We start from the raw sequence: 19,681 nt of genomic DNA, 5'->3' as shown, positions 1-19,681 counted from the left end.
TTTCTCCTGCTGTCAAGAGGGAATGTGTATGGAATAATTGCTTAGGAAAGTCTTTCTGTGAAATGAAATCACTGATGATCCTAGTTCTGTTGAGATGATTGTCAGTGATGCTACTATTTTATATTATCATTCACAGCCCGTAAATGAAAATAAATAAAATCCCCTGAGAATTTAAACACTGTCAGATAGTTACTATTTCGAAAGCCAGCACTTGTCAACAATTACCATACGGTGATATCTGAGAAGCAATGTCACCCATATATTTAGAAACTGTGGCAGCTGTTTGCAAATCGGGTAGTCACTTTTAATCACCAGTGGTTTACAGACTAGAGTTTTGTTACACCTAATATAAAAGCATGACGTTTTCCTTTTTTCCTACAATCATTTGAGACTTGAGTCTCTCTTGACCCTTTTCTCTCCGTAAGCTTGCTAGAAAAGAATAAATTAAGAACTAGACACTAACAATAAATGTATTTCCTCCTGCCCCAAACCTTTTGCAAAAGGAGTAAATTTTGAAGTCTCAGAAATGTAAAGGAGGGTGTCTTGTAGCTTCTTTGTGTTATGGTTTGTACACAAACATACTAGGGCCTCATGCAGCAATCACTAAATAAAAAATATTATGTCCTGCCCCTGTTCCCATACTGCGCTCTAGCTAGGCTTTCCTATCCAAGAAGTCAAGTCTGCTGCAGGTCAGGATCCAGGAGCTAGGGCTACTTGCTGCAGCAATAAGGAACAGAACTCGAAAAGAGTCTCCAAAAAGTCAGTGAACCATGGGTTGATGAACACTGCTGGGAAAAAAAAATCCCTCCTTTTCTCTGTCTCAGATAAAGATTGTGCAAATCACTACCACAGGCTGGACTGTGCAGTGACAGAGCAGAAAATCTGAAGCAGTTAGTGCCTTGTTAGATAAGGAAAAGCAACAGAATCAAACAACCATGAGGTACTCTTGGGGGGGGAGGAAGGCAACATTTATCGTAACCAGGTTCTATGATACCATTTGAACACATCAGAAATCTACAATTGTATAATGAATTTGTGCCTAAGACCCACTCCAGGACAAAGTACAGTGTAAGACTACAGTCTGGTTGAGATTACTTTTGTTCTGGCTCGTCTCAAAGAATCAACATCTCTTTTTCACAATTTTCTTTTGCAATATTTAAAGCACCGCATTCAAATTAATCTTCGATGTGTATAGGAGCAACAGGATTAAAAATTGGCCTCTCCTTCTTTGATTGTATTTTACCATAACTGACTTCAAAATCTTTCTTAGTACCATTCAGGCTTTCTAGAGTTCCACTCTTTATATCGTATCCCAAAGCAGCGAGTTTTTTAATTCGGTACTGAACAATTTGCGTTGTCAACTCCAGCACCATTGGCGTCTCTCTAATCTGCGCTACAGAAATTCCTTCCTTCAGTAGTCCTTCAAGTCTTTCTTCCAGAACCGGAACAGAGTAGTAGAGAAGCGCTGGGCATTTCAGCACTAGCTGTTTTAATTCTTCATCACTGCACTGAAAGACATTTTTGGAAAAAAGCATACTCTCCTGCATAGTGGTAGAAGTAAGTTGAAAAATGAAACCTTTAAGTTTGGACAGCAGCTGTAGAACTTCAGGGTCAGCAAAACCATTCTTCTGGAGAAATTCCAAGTTCTCCTGGATTGCACTGGATGTATTTAATAAAATAAATGGATTTTGGCTCAATAGCTTCAGTATCCAGGTCTTCATATTTGCATGAGAACCTCCTAAACTTAAATAATTTCTTTGTAATGTCTCTATCACGTTTTTGTTTTTCTCAACGGGATTATAGAAAATATTGGGTGCGCTTGTCAGGAACCTGGTGATTATATTATTCTTAAGTCCCAGCTCTTGAAAAAACAGTATATTTGCCTTCTGGTTCTCGTGATATTCAGTTGTAAAAAAAGATTCTGGAAATTGCTCTATTAATTTAATCAACTGTTTTTCATTCTGGCATACTAATTGCCATAGAGCTCTCTGAGAGTTTATCTCTGCAGGGGTACGGAGAATTGCCTCTGGGCAGCGTTCTAAAATGTTGGCTACAGCAGTCTCATCTGCTCCCATTTCTTTTAAGATACCAGCAATTTCTTTAACGTAGGCCGTATCCTGGAGAAGGACCCATTCCTTTAGTCTGCGTATTTTCTTAATGTCAACTGAAAATCTGTAGAGACTCTCAATGGTTTTTTTATTTTCCTCTCTTGATTTTGTATCAGTTGTGTAAGTGGAATGTATTAGGAAGCTTCTCTTTGCTACTTCATTCCATACTGATGAAAAATTCCATCCTGGGTAACAGTACTGCCATCTTGCCAACAGAAGAGTAAACGTGTCTTTTGCACCGTGAGCGACTCCTCTCAACATCGTGGAATTCAGCTCTATGGAGAGAGAACAACTGTGAGAAAACATGTTTAAGGCACAAGTTAATGTTCCGAGACATTGCCATTTAGGCTGAGCTGGCATAAGAAATTACTCTTAAAGAGTGTTTTTTGTTACTACCACAAAATTCAGCTTTCATGCGAAAGCTGGGGGGGAGGAAATACTTTTGAAAGGTTAATGTTCTGACGAATTCCTCACTGGAACAGTAACACGTGGATGCAATAGACCTGATGTAGGGGGCAGCAATCTGTCTGTGCAAATGCTTGCAGTCATACAAGAACCAAACTGTCAGCTAGTTCCTGCAGCTAATATTGTTATTACGTTACAGCTCACTCACACCATGCTAGAAAAATGTTTCACGCAGTTTAATTTGACAGTAATTCTACTAAATGATCTAAAAACAGGAAAAGGAACTTACATATCTTTCTTAACCCTTCTGAATGTATTTGCTCAACTTCTCAAGCATTGTTTGGAGCATGACTTGTTCCTTCATGTGTCAGACATACACCCTGCCCCCTCCACCTGGTGCTCCTTCAGCCGCAGTTAGCAGCCTAACTGCATTTCAAAATCTTGTTATCATTGAGGACAACAAAATCTTGTTATAATTAAGGAGAAAGTCACTGAAATCTTTAGTTATGTGTTTTGCACTAGCTGAGTCTGTTAACTGAGTTCTGAATAAGCACACTGGTATTTCAGGGGAGGAAGCACATTCACTGTAACTTCTTCAGGCCTTTACTTGCCTCTTCCAGTACCCAGTTTGCTACAGCTACCTTTTGCAATGACCCCTTATTTCTGTCTCCGGGTCACTTCTGTCGTTGCCAGCCACCCCCAGTAGGCAGAGAGTCCTTGTGCACCCGTAGGAATTAGGTGTGTGGCTGTGCTGGGGTCCATGTGGCAACCATAGGGCAGCAGTGGGCAACCCCACACCCCACCTTTGCTCAACTGACTGCAGTGTATCACCACCACCACATGTGCTGCCACCTGCTCTGCAATGGCCAAAGGAGCCCCAGCAGCCAACAAAGGTCTCATCAAGTGTGTCTTCAACCTCCTCAGTGGTGTTTTCATAACAACCTTTTAGAAGCACAGAGCGTGAAAGGAAGAATTGCTGGCCTGTGACATACTCACATGAATTGCTGCTGCTGGTAACATTTAAAACTGCTCAAATTGATAGGAGAAAAAAAAAATACAATTTGTGCATTTCGTAATTCTATTTATACAGTTGCTTTCACCTCTCCCAAAGTATAGTGTGCTTCAAAAAGTTAGGCTTGGGGTTTTTTTAGGAGAGAAAAGACTGTTAACAATCACGCAGTCTCATCTTCTACCCAACAGACCAAGAAGCCTATTGCAGAACCCCTATACGAGACCCCTAGAATCTTTATAGCCGTCTTTTTAAAAAATATATGGTTTGTTTAGAGAACTTAAGTGATAAAGCCTCTATCTAGTTTCCAGGTAAGGTTAAATATTTTACAGGGGTAAAATACTTTATCTCAAGACAGTGTACCTTTGCTTTTAAGTTGATATGTTTCAGCTTCTAAAAGCCGGACTCTGTTACATTACTACATCATAAACTGAGTAAGACATAAAAATAATTTCCTATATGTGAACTTATGTTATTAACAGAAGCTCTTTGTTGGTAACTTGTTTTTTTAGTATTATTTCAAATCTCTGAGGCAAAATCTGATTGCCTAATCAAGCTGCTTGTGTCGTAACCCCAAGGCTAATGATGTTATCTTTATAAACTTTGTGTCTTGAGAAGTGCTGTCCAGCGAGTTCTACCACAGAACAAGAGATTTTTCCCAGTAGCCCTGAAAGCAGTCTAAGTGTAGGTAAGTCACAGGCTTTTCGTGAGCTGACCTTTCCATGTCCTGAAAAAGTGACTGTTTCACAGGGACTGCAAACTAAAGCCTCTCCTCCACAGGGAGTGACACAACCGCCTGTGTCTGAGTACTCTTGAGTAGTTCTATTGAATTGAGTGGGTCCAGTCAGAGTAAATAAACCTCAGAAGGATCAGGGCTTTCTTCATTAATGCTTCAGCTCAGCTGGAAACTGCCAGCAAAATAAAGTATTGTTAAAATTGTTTGGGATGTCAGATGATACTTCCAAAGTACAAACTAACTATGACTTTTACTTCGATGTGTAATCCTGCTGTTAAAACAAAATTGTCTTGTGAGTAATGCAGTCATTTAAAATACAGTCATTTTATCTATTATAGAGCTTTTTAAAAATTCTGGTATAGTAAATTGTCCTAAGATCTGACATGGAAATGATTATGTTCACTTAAAAGAAGGTTTATGTTGTCAAAAAAAGTTTGACATCATAGCCAATTTTTTTCCTGTTGTTAGTGAGGATCACCCATGCAGAAACACAGATTACTATAAAAGGAATTTATTTGCTGAGCCACATTTGACTGGGATATTCAGGAGTCCTTGTAAAGCACTAAACAAAACACAACATGCAAAATAAGATGAATGGATTTTAATGTCATGATGTTCTATAGAAAATTATGAAGATAATTAAAAGTTATAATTTGGTGTATTTCAAAGTTCACAGTTGTCAGTATCACATTTCTAGGCTACGTAACCTCTTCCAAGAGTTCGGAGTTCTCTTAAAGCTCATGCTGGACTACTGTTCTAATACACAGGACCCCACTGTAACTTTTTACATACTTATAGTCCTGTGGGGACTGTAAATCGAGAGATAAAAAAAAAAAAAAAACAAACACCAAAAACCAAAACAGCTTAGATGAGAGATTGGCTGTCACTGCCAGCAGCACCCTCTTATCACCAGGTGTCTTAACAGCAATAAGGAAGTGAACTAATGTCTGCCTGGAAGTTACCCGTGATCCTACTTGTTAGCACACTTGCAGTGACCTATATCTACAGAGTAAAGGGGTGTTACAAGTTTCATTATTTAACAAGACTCCTATGTAGATCTATAGGAAGTGGATACTAGGATCTACTAGCTGATTCATCCCTTATTTCTCAAAAATCCCTCAAAATTTTTGAATGCCTATTTTGAGACTCAAATCTCACTTTTCAAAAATTAACAAACCAACCTCTTGCTCATGTTGTATTTTTCAGAAAATCTCTCAGAAAGCAACAGTATGACTACTAATGTATGCTGGTCACTACCATTCTCATTACAGCAAACTGTAGCCAGGTCTTAGTAGGCTCTAGAGAATTAAATGAAACTACTAAATACCTAGACTGAACTTTGAATTAACCAAGAAGAGTACGTATCTACTAGAAGAGAGCAGTGTAGACAGGATTTGAATAGCTTAAGAAAGCTGGAGCATTAATAAGTAGCAGTTTTGTAGATCAATGCATAGTAGAGCAAGCATTCCCATTTCTGCAATTACAGACAAAAAATGAATCCCTGCTTTGCATCAGTAATGAGGTAAAAGAAGGATTACAAAACTACGCTAGACCAACATAAAGCTTTGCAGGAAAAAACGGTACAAGATTCTAGGACAATCCAAGTTGGAAGGGACCTCAAGAGCTCAAAGCAGGGTCTTGCTATCAGGTAAGACCAGGCTGCTTTTTCCAGTCAAGTCGTGAAAACTTCCACAGATGGAGCCCACCCAGACTCTGGGTTGCCTGTTCTACTGCTTGACCACCTTCATAGGAATAAAAAGCTTTTCCTTATATCTAGAAAAGGAAAAACTTTAAAAAAAAAAAAAAAAAGCTTAAGGAAGCACAGCAGTTTAAACCAAAGGTCACCAAGCAGTGCTTTTAGCACGGAGAAAACGATGTCTCAGTCACAGCCTGGAGGCGCAAGGCAGGCCGGCGCCCATCCGCACCCCCTTCCTCACCCCTGGACCCCGCCTGGGGTGGAGGGGCGGGAGGGGCCCGTTCTCCTGCCGCCGGACGGGAGCTTTCCCGGCGGGGCTCTCCCAGCCCCGCTCCCGCCGTTACTGCCACGGCCCGCGGCGGGACCGTCACTGGGGCCTACAGCGAGGACTCGCGCCCGAGGGCGCCCCCGTTTAAAACCCCCCGGGGGCTCCTTCGGCATCTCGCCCGGTTTATCCTCGGGCCGCCAGTGTCGCGACGCGGCCGCAGCCGTCGGCGCAGCACCGGAGGCCAAACGCAGCGTCGGGCGGGCGGCTGAGGGCCGCGCCAAGGCCGCCCTCACCGGCCGCTGCTCGGCCGGGCCGCCGCTGAGGCACCGACCGGCCCCGCGCCGGTGTGGGGCGATCGGAACCCGCCGGGACAGGCCCGACCCGGCACCCCCGGCCCGCGCCGCGCCTGACCTGGCTCGCCGCTGCGCTGGGCCCTACCACCGCCGCCGCGGGGGGAGAACGTACCATGCGGCGGCCGCCGCGAGGGGGGGCGGGTGGCGGTGCGGGACAGGGACCGCGCCCGAGTTGGCAGCGAACAAGGACTCTGGCATGGCAGGTGCGTGACGCGAGTGGGCTGCAGCTCGGGTCTCGGTGCGGTAAAGGGGCTTGCGCCGTTTCCTCGGGATGCAAAATCACCTTGAGGTTCTTCCACTTGTTAAAATTGATTTCGCTGGGCTTAGAAGAGCTTAAAGGTGCTTGAATTAGTGTAGTAATTTTTTTTAAAAAAAATCAAAATAATTTGAAAATCAATACTCTCGACGTATCTCGACATGCCCCAGGTGGCCAAGAAGGCCAATGGCATCCTGGCTTGTGTCAGCAATAGCGTGGCCAGCAGGGACAGGGAAGGGATCTCACCCCTGTACTCGGCACTGGTGAGGCCGCCCCTCGATTCCTGTGTTCAGTTTTGGGCCCCTCACTACAAAAAGGACATTGAATGACTCGAGTGTGGCCAGAGAAGGGCAACGGAGCTGGTGCAGGGTCTGGAGCACAGGTCGTAGGAGGAGCGGCTGAGGGAACTGGGGGGTTTGGTCTGGAGAAGAGGAGGCTGAGGGGAGACCTCATCACCCTCTACAGCTCCCTGAAAGGAGGGTGCAGAGAGCTGGGGATGAGCCTCCTTAACCAAGTAATAAGCAGTAAGACAAGAGGTAATGGCCTCAAGTTGCATCAAGGAAAGTTTAGACTAGATATTAGGAAGCATTTCTTTACAGAAGGGGTTGTTGGGCGTTGGAATGGGCTGCCCAGGGAGGTGGTGGAGTCCCCATCCCTGGAGGTGTTTAAGAGTCGGGTCGACATAGCACTGAGGATTATGGTGTAGTTGAGAACTGTCAGTGCCAGGTAAACGGTTGGACTAGATGATCTTCAAGGTCCTTTCCAACCTACTTGATTCTGTGATTCTGTACCATGACAGCAAAGAAAATAACATTTTAAAAGAGACTACTTGAGTGCTTGTGTTCTGACAGGAAACAAATGATCCTATTGATCTATTGATGGGGTAACGGAAAGAGTCTGTTTCATGTGTCTATCCAGGACTGAAGTTGAAGCAGTGGTGCTAGTGAGGCCTTGTGCTCTGTACAGCACAGCAGTTGCTCTACACACCACTCAAGAAGCTGAGCCCTACTGCTCCTGATACCTCTGCAAAGACGCTTCTACTCTTTCTGAAAGCAGTACCCTGAAAAATCTCTTCAGGATCAAATTTGGATGAGAGGCAACACTGATGTGATGATGGGAGGCTTGTCTTACATCAGTATATTTTCTTCCATGTCATCACTGCACTTATCAGGGAATAAAAGAATAAAATTCACATATGCAGTTACTGGATTTGCAGGGTTTTGCTGGTGGTGTTTCAGAAGTTAAATGAGCTGTGATGGTGAGAGGCATGTTCCTCTGTGTTATTTTTTCAGCTGTAGCTACCTCTCTTCTAAACGAATCAGCAGACAGATAAATGACTTCTAGACTAGAAATATTTTTTTAGGTGTGTTAGGATTTTTTTAACAAATTTTGGATCTGCATAATCACATCCTTCAGAGAGTGACAATTGGTATGGTTCTCTCTGGGAACACTTCTTTTGTCAGCTACATTTTCAATAGTCTATACTGGATCTATGAAAAAGATGTAATGAAGGCCAGAACTGCTATAGAAAGAAACTGTGCTCTATGAACCTAGTTCAGGCTTGGTCTTCTACACAACCGCTGTTTTAAGAACAGTTAACAGTGTTTGTGAATATAAATGACATACAATGATGTTAAAAACATGTATGTAAAATACACTTCTCAAATGTCTTGTGTATTTGCTTACTTTATGTTTTTGACATTTCATGCCTTCATATTAGCTTTTTTCCCTTCTAACTCCTCCCCACTCTCTTGGTATTTGCAGTCAGTCTGCGCTCAATTAGCTAAATTAGCAATAATGTTCTTTAAAAAAGTTATCCACAAGAGAACACAGTAGCCAGGTTTACTTGTAGGAGTTTCTTGATTAACTGTGATTCTATTTTCTTTTTCTACTAACTTGGAGAGATTCCTCCCTTGAGATTTGACATTTTAATTAATACATTCTTCACCTTCCTTCCACTTCTAAATCAAGAACAAACCGTCTAGCATGGAAGGTATGGCTAGAGATGAATGGTGTTTTGAAGTAATGATATGCTAACGGTATACTACAGTTGTTATTTAGTCTGTAGCGACAAACAACTTATTGACTGATGGTTTTCATGGTTGCAATCTGGTTATGAAACCGTAAGGTCTAGTGAGGGAGGGTCGCTTCCAGCTTAGTATTCACAAGAAGGCAGAGCAGTTGATGCTGGACTTTATTCAGGGCCATCTTCAGTCTTGCAGCCTTGTGAGAGCTAGCAAGGACCATAAGGAGTATGAAAAAGCAGCTTAAAAATTTGAAATAAAGACTATAACACAAGATGACTTTCCTTGAAAATAAGGAATCTATCTTCTTCAATGTGCTCAAAAATTACAGAATTAAAACAAATTTGATGGAAAGTGGTCATTAACTACCAAGATTTCTTTTTTTTTATTTGAAAATTATTCACAAAATATTTTGCGTTTCATAAGAAAGCAAACAAAAAAATGAAGCAAGGAAGCATGTACTTTGTATTAATTGAGAAAACAGTGCTCAACTTTACAATGACCCAACTACTCCAGGTTTGAGTTGCAGCAAGGGTATATTGACAAGATCACATATGTTCTCCTTGGACCAGAACGATGAGCTCTGGGGTATGATGTTCCACATATGACAAAGTAGTAATTGAAAAACTCCTAGTAATTTATGCTATTGTTAAAGTCAGTGCTTAAGAACAGTTTGGTCTCCACACGTTTTGGAAATAAATTTTGTATAAAGCCAAATAGAAAGGGATTCTAATCATGGCTGGGGAATTTGCTGCTAGCACACCTTCATCACTGATGACATTTTATTAAGTCATTCAAAGCAAGGGGAAAAAAAAGCATGAAGGGAAACACATCATGCATGTCTCTGCTGACTTTACTTTTACTTTCTGTGTCTCTTAGCAGAAAAGAAAAAAAAAAAAAAAAAGGAGAAAAAGCAACTATAATTCTTAAAGTACTATCCTGCTCCAGAATTCTGGAAGTCAGGAAACGTCAGTACTGCTGATGAGAGTCCTCTGCCTTTTGCTTCGGAGCCGTTATTTCTGTTGCTACTGGCTCGTCTATGAACACTCTGGAAGTTGTAGATTTGCAATCCACAGGTGGAGGTTTATTTTCAGATCTGCATCTCGAGCTGCCCCGTTAGGGCTCGAAATGGCTGTACTGAACCCTACCCGCGACGCGTCCTTCAGCGGTTAAACCGTGCCTAACGCGAGAGAAGGGACGGGGAGGCAGACCTGCAGTGCTGGCAGCACGCAGACGTTGTGCGAGCTCTGTAATTAAGAGGAGACGTTAGATACATGCCAGTTACTAATAATGGCTTTACTAACAGTGCTGGGGAGACCATTTTAACTCATTCTGCTGCTCAGAATTCGCGTGAAAGCGGCTTCGCTTCCCGCAGCCCCCCGGTTCCTGCCCAGCGCTCCTGGCACCACCTCAGGCCCGAGGCAAAACCACGGGCCGTTTCGTAAGCAACGACACGCACCGTAAACACGGGTGGGGAGGGGCCCTGGCCGGGGAGGGCGCAGAGGGAGACGTGCGAGGGCTCAAACGCGGGGGGGGACGCGCGGAGGCCGGCTCCCGACGCACGCGCTTACATCAGCGCCCCGCCTCTGCCCCGCGGGATCGGTTGCGGGTGGGACCGGCCGAGCCGGGCCCGGCTCACGGGCGACCGGACCCCGCCGCGCCGCGGGGCGCTGCGGTGGGCGAGGAGAGCCGCGCGGGGCGCCGTACGTAACGGGTCAGCTCCCGCGCAGGCGCCTCCCGGCAGCGATCGGTGCCCGCAGGAGCCTCCTCGGAGCCACGTGCTCATCCGGGTCCCGCCGCCCCGAGCCGGCGGGGGGGGGACCGCGCGCTCTCCGCCCCCCCGCGCCCTTCCCCGCCGCCGCGGCGGGTGGGATTCCTGCCAAGACCGCGGGTTCTGCCGTCCGCCCCGCCGCGAGAGCGGGACCGGTCGGCTGGGCCCCGGGACCGGCCCGGCCCGGCCTCCCCGCGTCGCGGCGCCGCCGCCCCCCCCCGCCGGTAGTGAACACACTTCAGAAACGTGAGGGCCGACGGTCACGTGGGGGAGGGCCCGGCCAATCGGCGGCGGGGGGCGGGGCGGGGCGGCCGGCGGAGGCTCGCGCCCGGCGCAGAGTCACAGGGCGAGCGGCGAGGCGGCGGCCGCCGGCGGGCACGAGGGGCGCGCGGCCAGCACCGGCGGCCGCTTTCCCGCGGGCAGCGCAGGGGCGGCCCCGGAGCCACCGCCGCGTCCTGCGCTCCTTCGCTCCGGCTCCGCTCTCCCCGGCGCGGGGGCTCCGCGGGGTGATGCGTCCCCGCCGCGCGGCCGCCCCCGCCGCCTCCGCCGGATCCTAGAGCCGCCCGAGGCGAGGCCCCGCGGGCTTCCCCCCCTTCCCCGCTCCCTCGTTGTTCGCCCGGGCGCCGAGCGGCGGCGCCGCGCCATGAGCGGCCCCGCGGGCGGCGGCGGTTCCTGCTGAGCCTCACCGGCCCGGGCCGGCCCGGCGGCATGGGGGTGAACGCCGTGCACTGGTTCCGCAAGGGGCTGCGCCTCCACGACAACCCGGCGCTGCGGGAGTGCATCCAGGGCGCCGACACCGTCCGCTGCGTCTATATCCTGGACCCATGGTTCGCCGGCTCCTCCAACGTGGGCATCAACAGGTGGCGGTGAGTGCGGGGCGGCGGGGGCGGCCGCCCGCGAGGGCTCCCGCTCCCCGCGTTATGTATGCGGTCGCGCTGCCTGCCCGCCATCCCCTCCCCTCGCCGCCCCATCGGGCCGCCGCCAGCGCCGGCGTCCCTCGCCTGCCCTCCCCGGGGCTCCGGCGGGGGGAATCCCGATCCAGCCCCGGGCCGCGGCTGCCGCGGCGGCGGAGGAGGGGGGAGGAAGCGGGAAGCTTCTGGCGGAGCCGGGGAGCCGTGGTTTCCCGGGGAAGGGGAGCGCGGTGTGGGGGAAGGTCTTATTCCCGCTGCCGGGGGCGGCGGTTCAGTGCCCGCCCGCGCTGGAGCCCGGAGCGGGGCTGCTGCCGGGCTGCGAGCCCCGGGAGGAGCAGCTCGGAGGGATTGCTTCACCTCAGCGCCTCTGGGTAGCCAGGAACCCCGTGCCGCCACACGGTGAAGCCATTCTGGGGGAAAAAAAATCTGTCGCGCTGCTTGCTTGGTTCGAAAGTAAATCCTCAGAGTAGCATTCCTGCACGGGAGGGTATGTAGTGTCCCTTTCTAGAGCATGCAGATCTATTCCTGCACCTTCAAGCCAGGTGTGGTTTTACCCAACACAAAAATGAACTTCATTGTGGAGTTGTGACTGACGCTTCCTTGCTAAATGTGTGCCATAATGAGGCAGAGGTTAATGGGACATCTGTGCGTACTTATCTTGTGAGATTAGTTAAAATATCACTAGGGGTCTGAAAGTTACTACGCTTTTAAAAGGGTTGTTAATGTAGTGGAGTTCTTCTATCATCTGTCCATTCAGTGTCAGGAACTTGAGATGCTCATGAGCTTAGCCTGTCCAGGCTATGATGCTGAGAAGAGTTGCCTAATTATGGAACAGGCACAATGAAACTTGGCTTAACACCATGTCATAGAAGAATGACAATGTTGAGATACTTTGCGTTTCAGTTCCGTTTACTTCTCTTCAAGGATTTTTTTCAGCTCTAATAATTTCTATCCCAAGTCATTAAATACTTTACTAGCAAGGTAACTTACCTTTGGAGGTGAGTTTTTCAAATTCTGAAAAGTTTTCCTTATCCTATTTCTCGTTTTCAGAAGACAGAAATACTAAAAATGCTTTCTGTGAACTTTAACTTGATGGTTATTCCATTTTCACTGACAAAAATAACGTTCATACCACTTAAGATTAATAATTGTTATTCCCTTGTCTGAGATTCATGATGTACCTTTATGTTTTATAGAGGCTTTTTAGGGTTTTTTGTTTGATTTGAAGGGGAAAAGGTTTTTTTGAATAACAAATCCTGACTTTATAAAGAAAGCTCCCAGGTCTTAGTTTTATGGATGAAGCATGAACAACTTAAGTTTTAAAAGAATGCAGGTAATTGGCAGAAGTCTAAGTGGAAATCACATGTCTTAATAATACTTATTAGGTTCCTAATGTGTCTTACAGTCGAACTAATGTGTCTTACACTCGAAATGCTAAAACACTTCCAGTTATATTCTCTGAGCTGGTGAATGATAGACAAATGTGAACTTTGATTCTAGCAAAAGGAAGTTCATGTCTGCAGTGCTGCTGCCCTGGTTTTTTTCAATGACTGTTTAATATGATTGTTAGCTAATACAGTCCTTGAGTACAGTTGTGTGTGATGTATTTGCTGGTTGGTTTACTTTAACAGGGTTCTCAGTGTTCTAAAAGGCAACTAGTCCCTGTGCTACATTTTGCATTTGAAGAAAACCGTGGGGTTTTTTCAATCGCTGGTTAGAGGGGCTAAGTTTTCGATGCTGTGAGTTTGTTTATTTAATGAAGAGGAACATTTTTCTTCTAGTCCTTTGTTTTTGTGTGCTTCTCTCCTTCCCCCCCATGAAGATCTCCCAGAAGGGTACATTACAACTCCACTGTCCAAAGCACTGCAAACAATCTCCTGGGACTCAAATACCCTCAAGGCACATCCTTCGAATGGATTTGAGTAGGAAATCTCACTGTCTTCATAGCCCAGTTTTATGAGATCTTTGGGTTTCCTCAAGTTTAAAAGTACAGTAACTTTATAGAATAACTCGTTGCTACAGCTGTATGTTTATTAGTGTTTTCAATAAACTTTTATTTAAATGAACAGTTACTAGTTTGGAATCAATCCGTTCTAGGTTCCAGTCATTTTAATGAGCTGTTTTTAACCACTAGTAACACACACATTCACAATATGCATATGCAAGACTTATGATGCAGTTTTTTCGTTTGCCAGTCTTATTTGGCACTTGTCTTAATAATCAAGCATTTTATCTCCTTGGTCACTTGACCATAAGCAAGATCCTTGCTTACATGCCTGTGGAGTGGGGTGTTGAATTAGTCAGAGATGTTTTTTTGAGGTTAGGAGCAGAAGCCCTTCAGCATTTGGAACATGAGTCAGATTTAATCTTCTGGTATGAATTTACAGTGGTCCTTTCTCAGTTTGAGTTGATTGACACTTGAGACTTTATGTTCTGATGAGTTTATGGTCCTAATACCCTGGGCAGAACTCTTGTCACTCAGAGTTCAAAGTATGACTAACACAATGGATATGAGGAAAAATGGTGCAAGAATACAAGAAACCATGGGGTTTAGTTTCTTGTTAGAACTATTACTGTCCTGCTGCAGAGTTACCAGTTATGGTTAATTTTTAAAAAGTGTGCGTTAGATCTGGCAAATAGCAGCCTTTAATACATAGGTGCTTTCTGATTAACACTTTTCTTTAAGCAGTCATGGAACACTCATGAACTAGTATTTTTATGTAATTGCACTATTGAGCAAGTCTAATTACTAAGCAGTCACATGGTCTTACTGACCTCCTTTCTCCTGGCATTCAGCCTACCTGTTCTGAAATCATGAATGCTACGTAAAAAATGCCAAAGACTTCCTCAACTCCACTTTTTTTTTCTTTAATGGTTTGTTCTCTTTCTTCTTATTGTTCCTTCTTTCAAGCTGTCAAATAGATCAAGATGTGCTTCCATCGAGACATGCTTTTCCTACAAGTTTCCCAGTGTTGTTCACAGATCAAGGCTTTCCAGAGAGAGGTTATTTGGTGTAGTAAAAGGTGATGGAGAAGTGGTGGAGGAAGATGCTAAATGGAAAACCACTCTAACACTCTCAAAGTTTTCTCAATTGCCCTTAAACTTTTGGCACCAGAATTAGCCTGCATCTAACTGTGTCAACAGAGTAGACAAAGAATGTAATTTACGTACTCCAACAAGTAACCATTACCTACTTACAAAAAAATGTGTTTGTATGTGCTCACAGACTTTTCCATATTAAGGAGAATGGGATCTCATGTTTAGCAATATCACTTAGGGCAGGGTTTCATTTAGCCCTGGTTTTAGTGCAGAGTGGCAATTGATCACAATACCTAAAAAGAAATGCAAACATTCACTTAGTTGCTGCATAAGAATTTACTCTGGGTAATAATTTACTTTTTTAGTTTGTCTTTTTGAGTGTGTATGTATGTTTTTGATATGCTAGTTAAGACTGGCAGGCAGCAATTTACTGTAAAAAGATACTCTAATCTTGCCAACCCTTGTATTTCTTTTTTTGATCATTCCTGAAGAGAACAACTTTTGCTTTTAAAATAAGAGTAATGAAATTTGTTTTGTGTATCTAGTATATTTTGTGAGAATATTGATGTGTTGAACATCCTGTGAAGTTAGCTGCTGTTATGTCAGATGGTCCTATTGATTTAAGAGAAAAGGTGCAATATATCGGTTTTTAACGCTACCCCAAAGCAAATTAAAAATTAAAAGCTTGAGGAAAAAAAAAAATGTTTAATTTTCAGGACAATCACTGCAGTTTGTGGAAATGGGAGCTTGTTTTTAAAAATTAATGCTTAGACATGCTTCTGTAGCATTTGTTAAATTTTGCTATTCTGTGCATCTGGTTTTGAAAATACCCTTATAGGTTAAGGTTATCATAGAATCACAGAATGGTTTGGGTTGGAAGGAGCCTTGAAGACCATCTAGTCCCAGCCCCTGCCATGGGCAGGGACACCTTCCACTAGCCCAGGTTGCCCAAAGCCCCGTCCAGCCTGGCCTTGAACCCTTCCAGGGAGGGGGCAGGCACAGCTGCTCTGGGCAACCTGTGCCAGGGCCTCACCACCCTCACAGTAAAGAATTTCTTCCTTACATCTACTCTAAATCTACCCTCTTTCAGTTTAAAACTGGTACTGCTTATCCTATCCCTACACTCCCGGACAGAGTCCCTCCCCATCTTTCCAGTAGCCCCTTTAAGTACTGGAAGGTCACTATGAGGTCCCCCCAGAGCCTTCTTTTCTCCAGGCTGAACACCCCCAACTCTCTCAGCCTGTCCTCACAGGGCAGGTGCTCCAGCCCCTGATCATCTTCATGGCCTTCTTCTGGACCCACTCAAGCAGGTCCATGTCCTTCTGATGTTGGGGGCCCCAGAGCTGGACACAGCACTGCAGGTGGGGTCTCACAAGAGTGGAGTAGAGGGTGAGAATCACCTCCCTCGACCTGCTGGTCACACTGCTCTTGATGCAGCCAGGATATGGCTGTCTTTTGGTTAGGTATGTAATTATTTGTCCTATAGAGACCTGTTTGTTGAATGTGGCATTAGTGAAAAAAGTTCAATAGAGTTGTTCTGTGAGTGATTTTAGTTTTAAATATTATTTCTGTAATTCAGGCAGGCAAAATTTGTATATTATATTTTGTTAATTTTGGTGACATGCTTGGTATATAAAAAGGAGTGCACCAAAATAATTATGACTTCCCTGCTAAAAACATCCCTTTAAGTTTGTTTTCATGGTGTAGCACTTAGGGTGAAAATGTGTTTGATTTGTGAAATATTTAACATCAAGCCAGTCATCTAAAATGTAGAGACAATGCTCTTGGTTTTTCATATACAAAGCTAGAGATACCATCAGGTTTAGGAGTAACATTAGTTTTCTCTCTATTCTGTAGCTGCTTTGGGGTTTCTTTTACAGGGTGGGTAGCCTGTGCTGAACACCACTGCTATAGCTAGGGTGTCTGCAAGGGAACTTAAAGTATTCCTGTGCTGTGTTCTAGACATACTGCTGTGGTGGGTTTATCCTGTCCAGATGCCAGGTGCCCACCAAAGCTGCTCTATCACTGCCCTCCTCAGCAGGACAGGGGAGAGAAAATATAAATATCAAAAAGCTTGTGGGTCGAGATAAGACAGGGAGAGATCATTCACCAATTACTGTCATGTGCAAACCAGACTCAACTTAGGAAAAGAAGTTAATTTATTACCAGTCAAATCACAGCAGAGTGATGAGAAGTAAAACCCAATCTTAGAACACCTTCCCTCCACCCCTCTCTTCTTCCTGGGCTCAGCTGCACTCAGCAGCACAGGAGGACAGGGGATGGAGGTTGCGGTCAGTTCATCACACATTGTCTCTGCTGCTTCTTCCTTCTCAGGGGGAAGAATCCTCACACTCTTCCCCTGCTCTGGCATGGAGTCCCTCCCACGGGAGACAGTCCTCCTTGAACTTCTCCAGCATTCCCACAGGCTGCAGGTCTTCATGAACTGCTCCAGCGTGGGTCCGCCACAGGGTGCAGCCCTTCAGGAACAGGCTGCTTCAGTGTGGGTCCCTTCCACGGGCTCACAAGTCCTGCCAGCAAATTTGCTCCAGCATGGGCTCCTCTCTTCACAGGTCTACAAGTTGTGCCAGAAGCCTGCTCTGGCACAGGCTTCCCATGGGGTCACAGCCTCCTTTGGGCATATCTTCCTGCTCTGGTGTTGGGTCCCTCACAGGCTGCAGGTGGGCATCTGCCCCACTGTTCACCTCCATGGGTGCAGGGCACAGCTGCCTCACCAGGGGCTGCCCCACAGGCTGCAGAGGAATCTCTGCTCCTGGAGCACCTCCTCCCTCTCCTCCTTCACTGACCCTGGTGTCTGCAGAGATATTTCACTCATATATTCTCACTCTTCTCTTTTGGTTGCTGCTAGTTTTGCACAGTTGTTTTGTTTGTTTTTTTTTTTTTTTTTCCCCCTTCTTAAATGTGCTGTCAGAGGTGCTGCCACCATCACTGATGGGCTTGGCCTTGGTCAGCAGTGAGCCTGTTTTGGAGCCGGCTGACACTGGCTCTGTTGGACATAGGGGAAGCTTCTAGCAGTTTCTCACAGAAGCCACCCTGGAGAGACCCCCTGCTACCAAAGCCTTGACATGCAAACCCAAAACAACCAGTCATACCTTTTAATTAGTGGCTTCAACTCTAGTTCAGTGCTCAACTTGGAGCACTTTGTCTAACCATCCCACTAAATTGAGGGTGATTAATCTGTAAATTTCAAAATCTGTTATCGAAGAGCTTTAACTTGTTTTCAGAAGCTGTGTGTTCAGATGGGAGTTCTGTGGTTAGATTGGAGAAACCCTCCAGTGCCACACACCTAGACTGCCCACCTGTCCACTTTCACAGAAAGCCCTGTGTACCCCAAAAGTGCCCACAGTTCAGCGATTCCCTCTATAATTCATTGTGTTATATGATATACCCTATGATTTACAAAGTACGTCACTGAACCACACTGACGTATGTCCTCATAGTTTTAATCCTGCAGTGCTGATTAAAGGGGTGGTTCCACCCTTTTGTGATAGCACACAGACCTGTGGTGAACCAGGTTAGCTCATCAATCTGTCTGGAAGAGGTTAGTTACGAGTTTTGGTGGGATTAGCTCTGTGGTAGGTTGTGCCAGCAAAGCTCGCGGTAGTGGTAGTGAAGAGGCAAGTGGGAAGGGCAGGTACTGTTTCTTTCAGTGGCAGTATAAATTTAAGGCAGATTAAAATGACCATATAACTGTGGCCTGCATTGCTCACGTGTGTAGTAACCAACTGGGTATTTTTTGTAAGGTTGATTATTGGTTTCTTCTGTGGCTTTCCATTTGTTGACACCCTTTGAACTTACATTGTTGAAAATAGGTATTGTCCTTTTTACTGTCTTAGGGGAAAGGCCTGATTTATTTTTTCGTCAAACTGTCAGAATGTGAGAAATAACCCTACCAGTTGAGGAATTACACTATGTTTATTTGCTTATTTTGGTGAATGGTCTTGTATTGCCAGAATCTGCAGTGTAACTGTTATTAAATTGGACAAGAAGTCTGGACGGGTTGGTCTGGAGAGAGCAGACGGTGCTGCAAATCCAATTTTATACAAACTGTTCAATAAGTTGTTTTTTCCAAGGAACAGTTATTGTAGGCCAGAAAAATTCCAGCAAGCGTTTATGCAATTTGCTTTTTGACTGCAAGATTGATCTTGGAGGAAGCTAATTCCTCAGGTTAAAAACTTTTGAGGTTTTAGAGACCTGGTTTTATACATCACTAGTCTCCAGGTTTGGGGATTTCAAGAGAAGATCTGGGTAGAGTGCTCCTGATAAGTAAGAGTAGCATGTGGACTTTGCATATCAAGGGACAAATGCAGTGTTTAAACTCTAGGATTATTTCAGTCTTCCTACTCCTGGGACCAGAAGTCTATTTTATTTTGCCTAAGTATCAATAGATCACATTCTTTGTTAGATCAGGGAAGGTAATCTGTCTGCAACTTGTGATGTTACCTTCTCTGGTCATAAAAGGAGAGGGTGATGAACCCCAACAGACACCATCTGTGACAAATGCGAATGCAGATTTATTTTTTTTTAGGCAATCAAGAATACAGTTGGGTTTTTTCCGGTTTATGAAAATGTCTTTGTTCCTCCCAATGAAAGCTACTCTTCAAACATATTTCCTTATGCAAGTATTGCAGAAAAAGCTGTTTATCATTGTACCACCTGAACTTTTTGGTTTCTGACAGTTTATCTACAGTGTTAGAAGCCTTTATTTTCAAGGGCAGTGATTCTTTTCCATACTCTCTCAGTGCCTGTCAGGTTTTCAGGTTAGTTATATAAGCCACGATAGGAGGAAGGTCAAGCTGCCGGTGAAGTCAGCCATTTTTTCAGTGTAGAAGTCACACTAAAGTGTCTGATATATTAATTTGTATATTGAGAGAAACCCTGCTTTAGGGAATATTGTGACCTTCCCATAGTGACCTAAAAAGGCAAAAGTCATCTTGAGCATGAACTGGTTGTGTAAGTAGTGTGGGAGTATGTGGCTTTATGTTTTATAGGCTTAGTAACTTACATATCACATTTTAGCAGGTTTAATAGTTGTATCTCTGGTTACCTCTAGGAAAGGACTGGATTTGATTACTGGGGTAAGAACT

The 19,681-nt window shown here is 45.1% G+C and overlaps 2 protein-coding genes across 2 annotated transcripts in view; one reads left to right on the top strand and one right to left on the bottom strand.

The window, feature by feature from the left end:
• Positions 1–1,080: 1,080 nt before the first annotated feature.
• On the bottom strand, positions 1,081–6,660 carry MTERF2 (mitochondrial transcription termination factor 2). Its single transcript, XM_074901249.1, has 2 exons — positions 6,634–6,660; positions 1,081–2,383 (listed from the first exon to the last, which is right to left on the bottom strand). Exon 2 carries the CDS (start codon positions 2,367–2,369, stop codon positions 1,176–1,178), a length of 1,194 nt encoding a protein of 397 aa, XP_074757350.1. The 5' UTR covers positions 2,370–2,383; positions 6,634–6,660; the 3' UTR covers positions 1,081–1,175.
• Positions 6,661–10,944: 4,284 nt separating this feature from the next.
• CRY1 (cryptochrome circadian regulator 1) overlaps positions 10,945–19,681 on the top strand; it is a 39,548-nt gene continuing 30,811 nt past the window's right edge. Inside the window, exon 1 of the mRNA XM_074901909.1 lies at positions 10,945–11,492. Coding sequence (XP_074758010.1) covers positions 11,335–11,492 — 158 coding nt within the window. The 5' untranslated portion in view covers positions 10,945–11,334. The remainder of the gene's footprint in view (positions 11,493–19,681) is intronic.

The sequence above is a fragment of the Athene noctua genome, chromosome 3, assembly GCF_965140245.1.
Source record: "Athene noctua chromosome 3, bAthNoc1.hap1.1, whole genome shotgun sequence".
Classification (NCBI taxonomy): domain Eukaryota; kingdom Metazoa; phylum Chordata; class Aves; order Strigiformes; family Strigidae; genus Athene; species Athene noctua.
This window is presented reverse-complemented; position numbering and strand designations above follow the sequence as displayed.

Excerpts from the sequence above, each read along its gene's own strand:
- MTERF2 (XM_074901249.1), bottom strand. The coding sequence starts at position 2,369 with ATGTTGAGAGGAGTCGCTCACGGTGCAAAAGACACGTTTACTCTTCTG.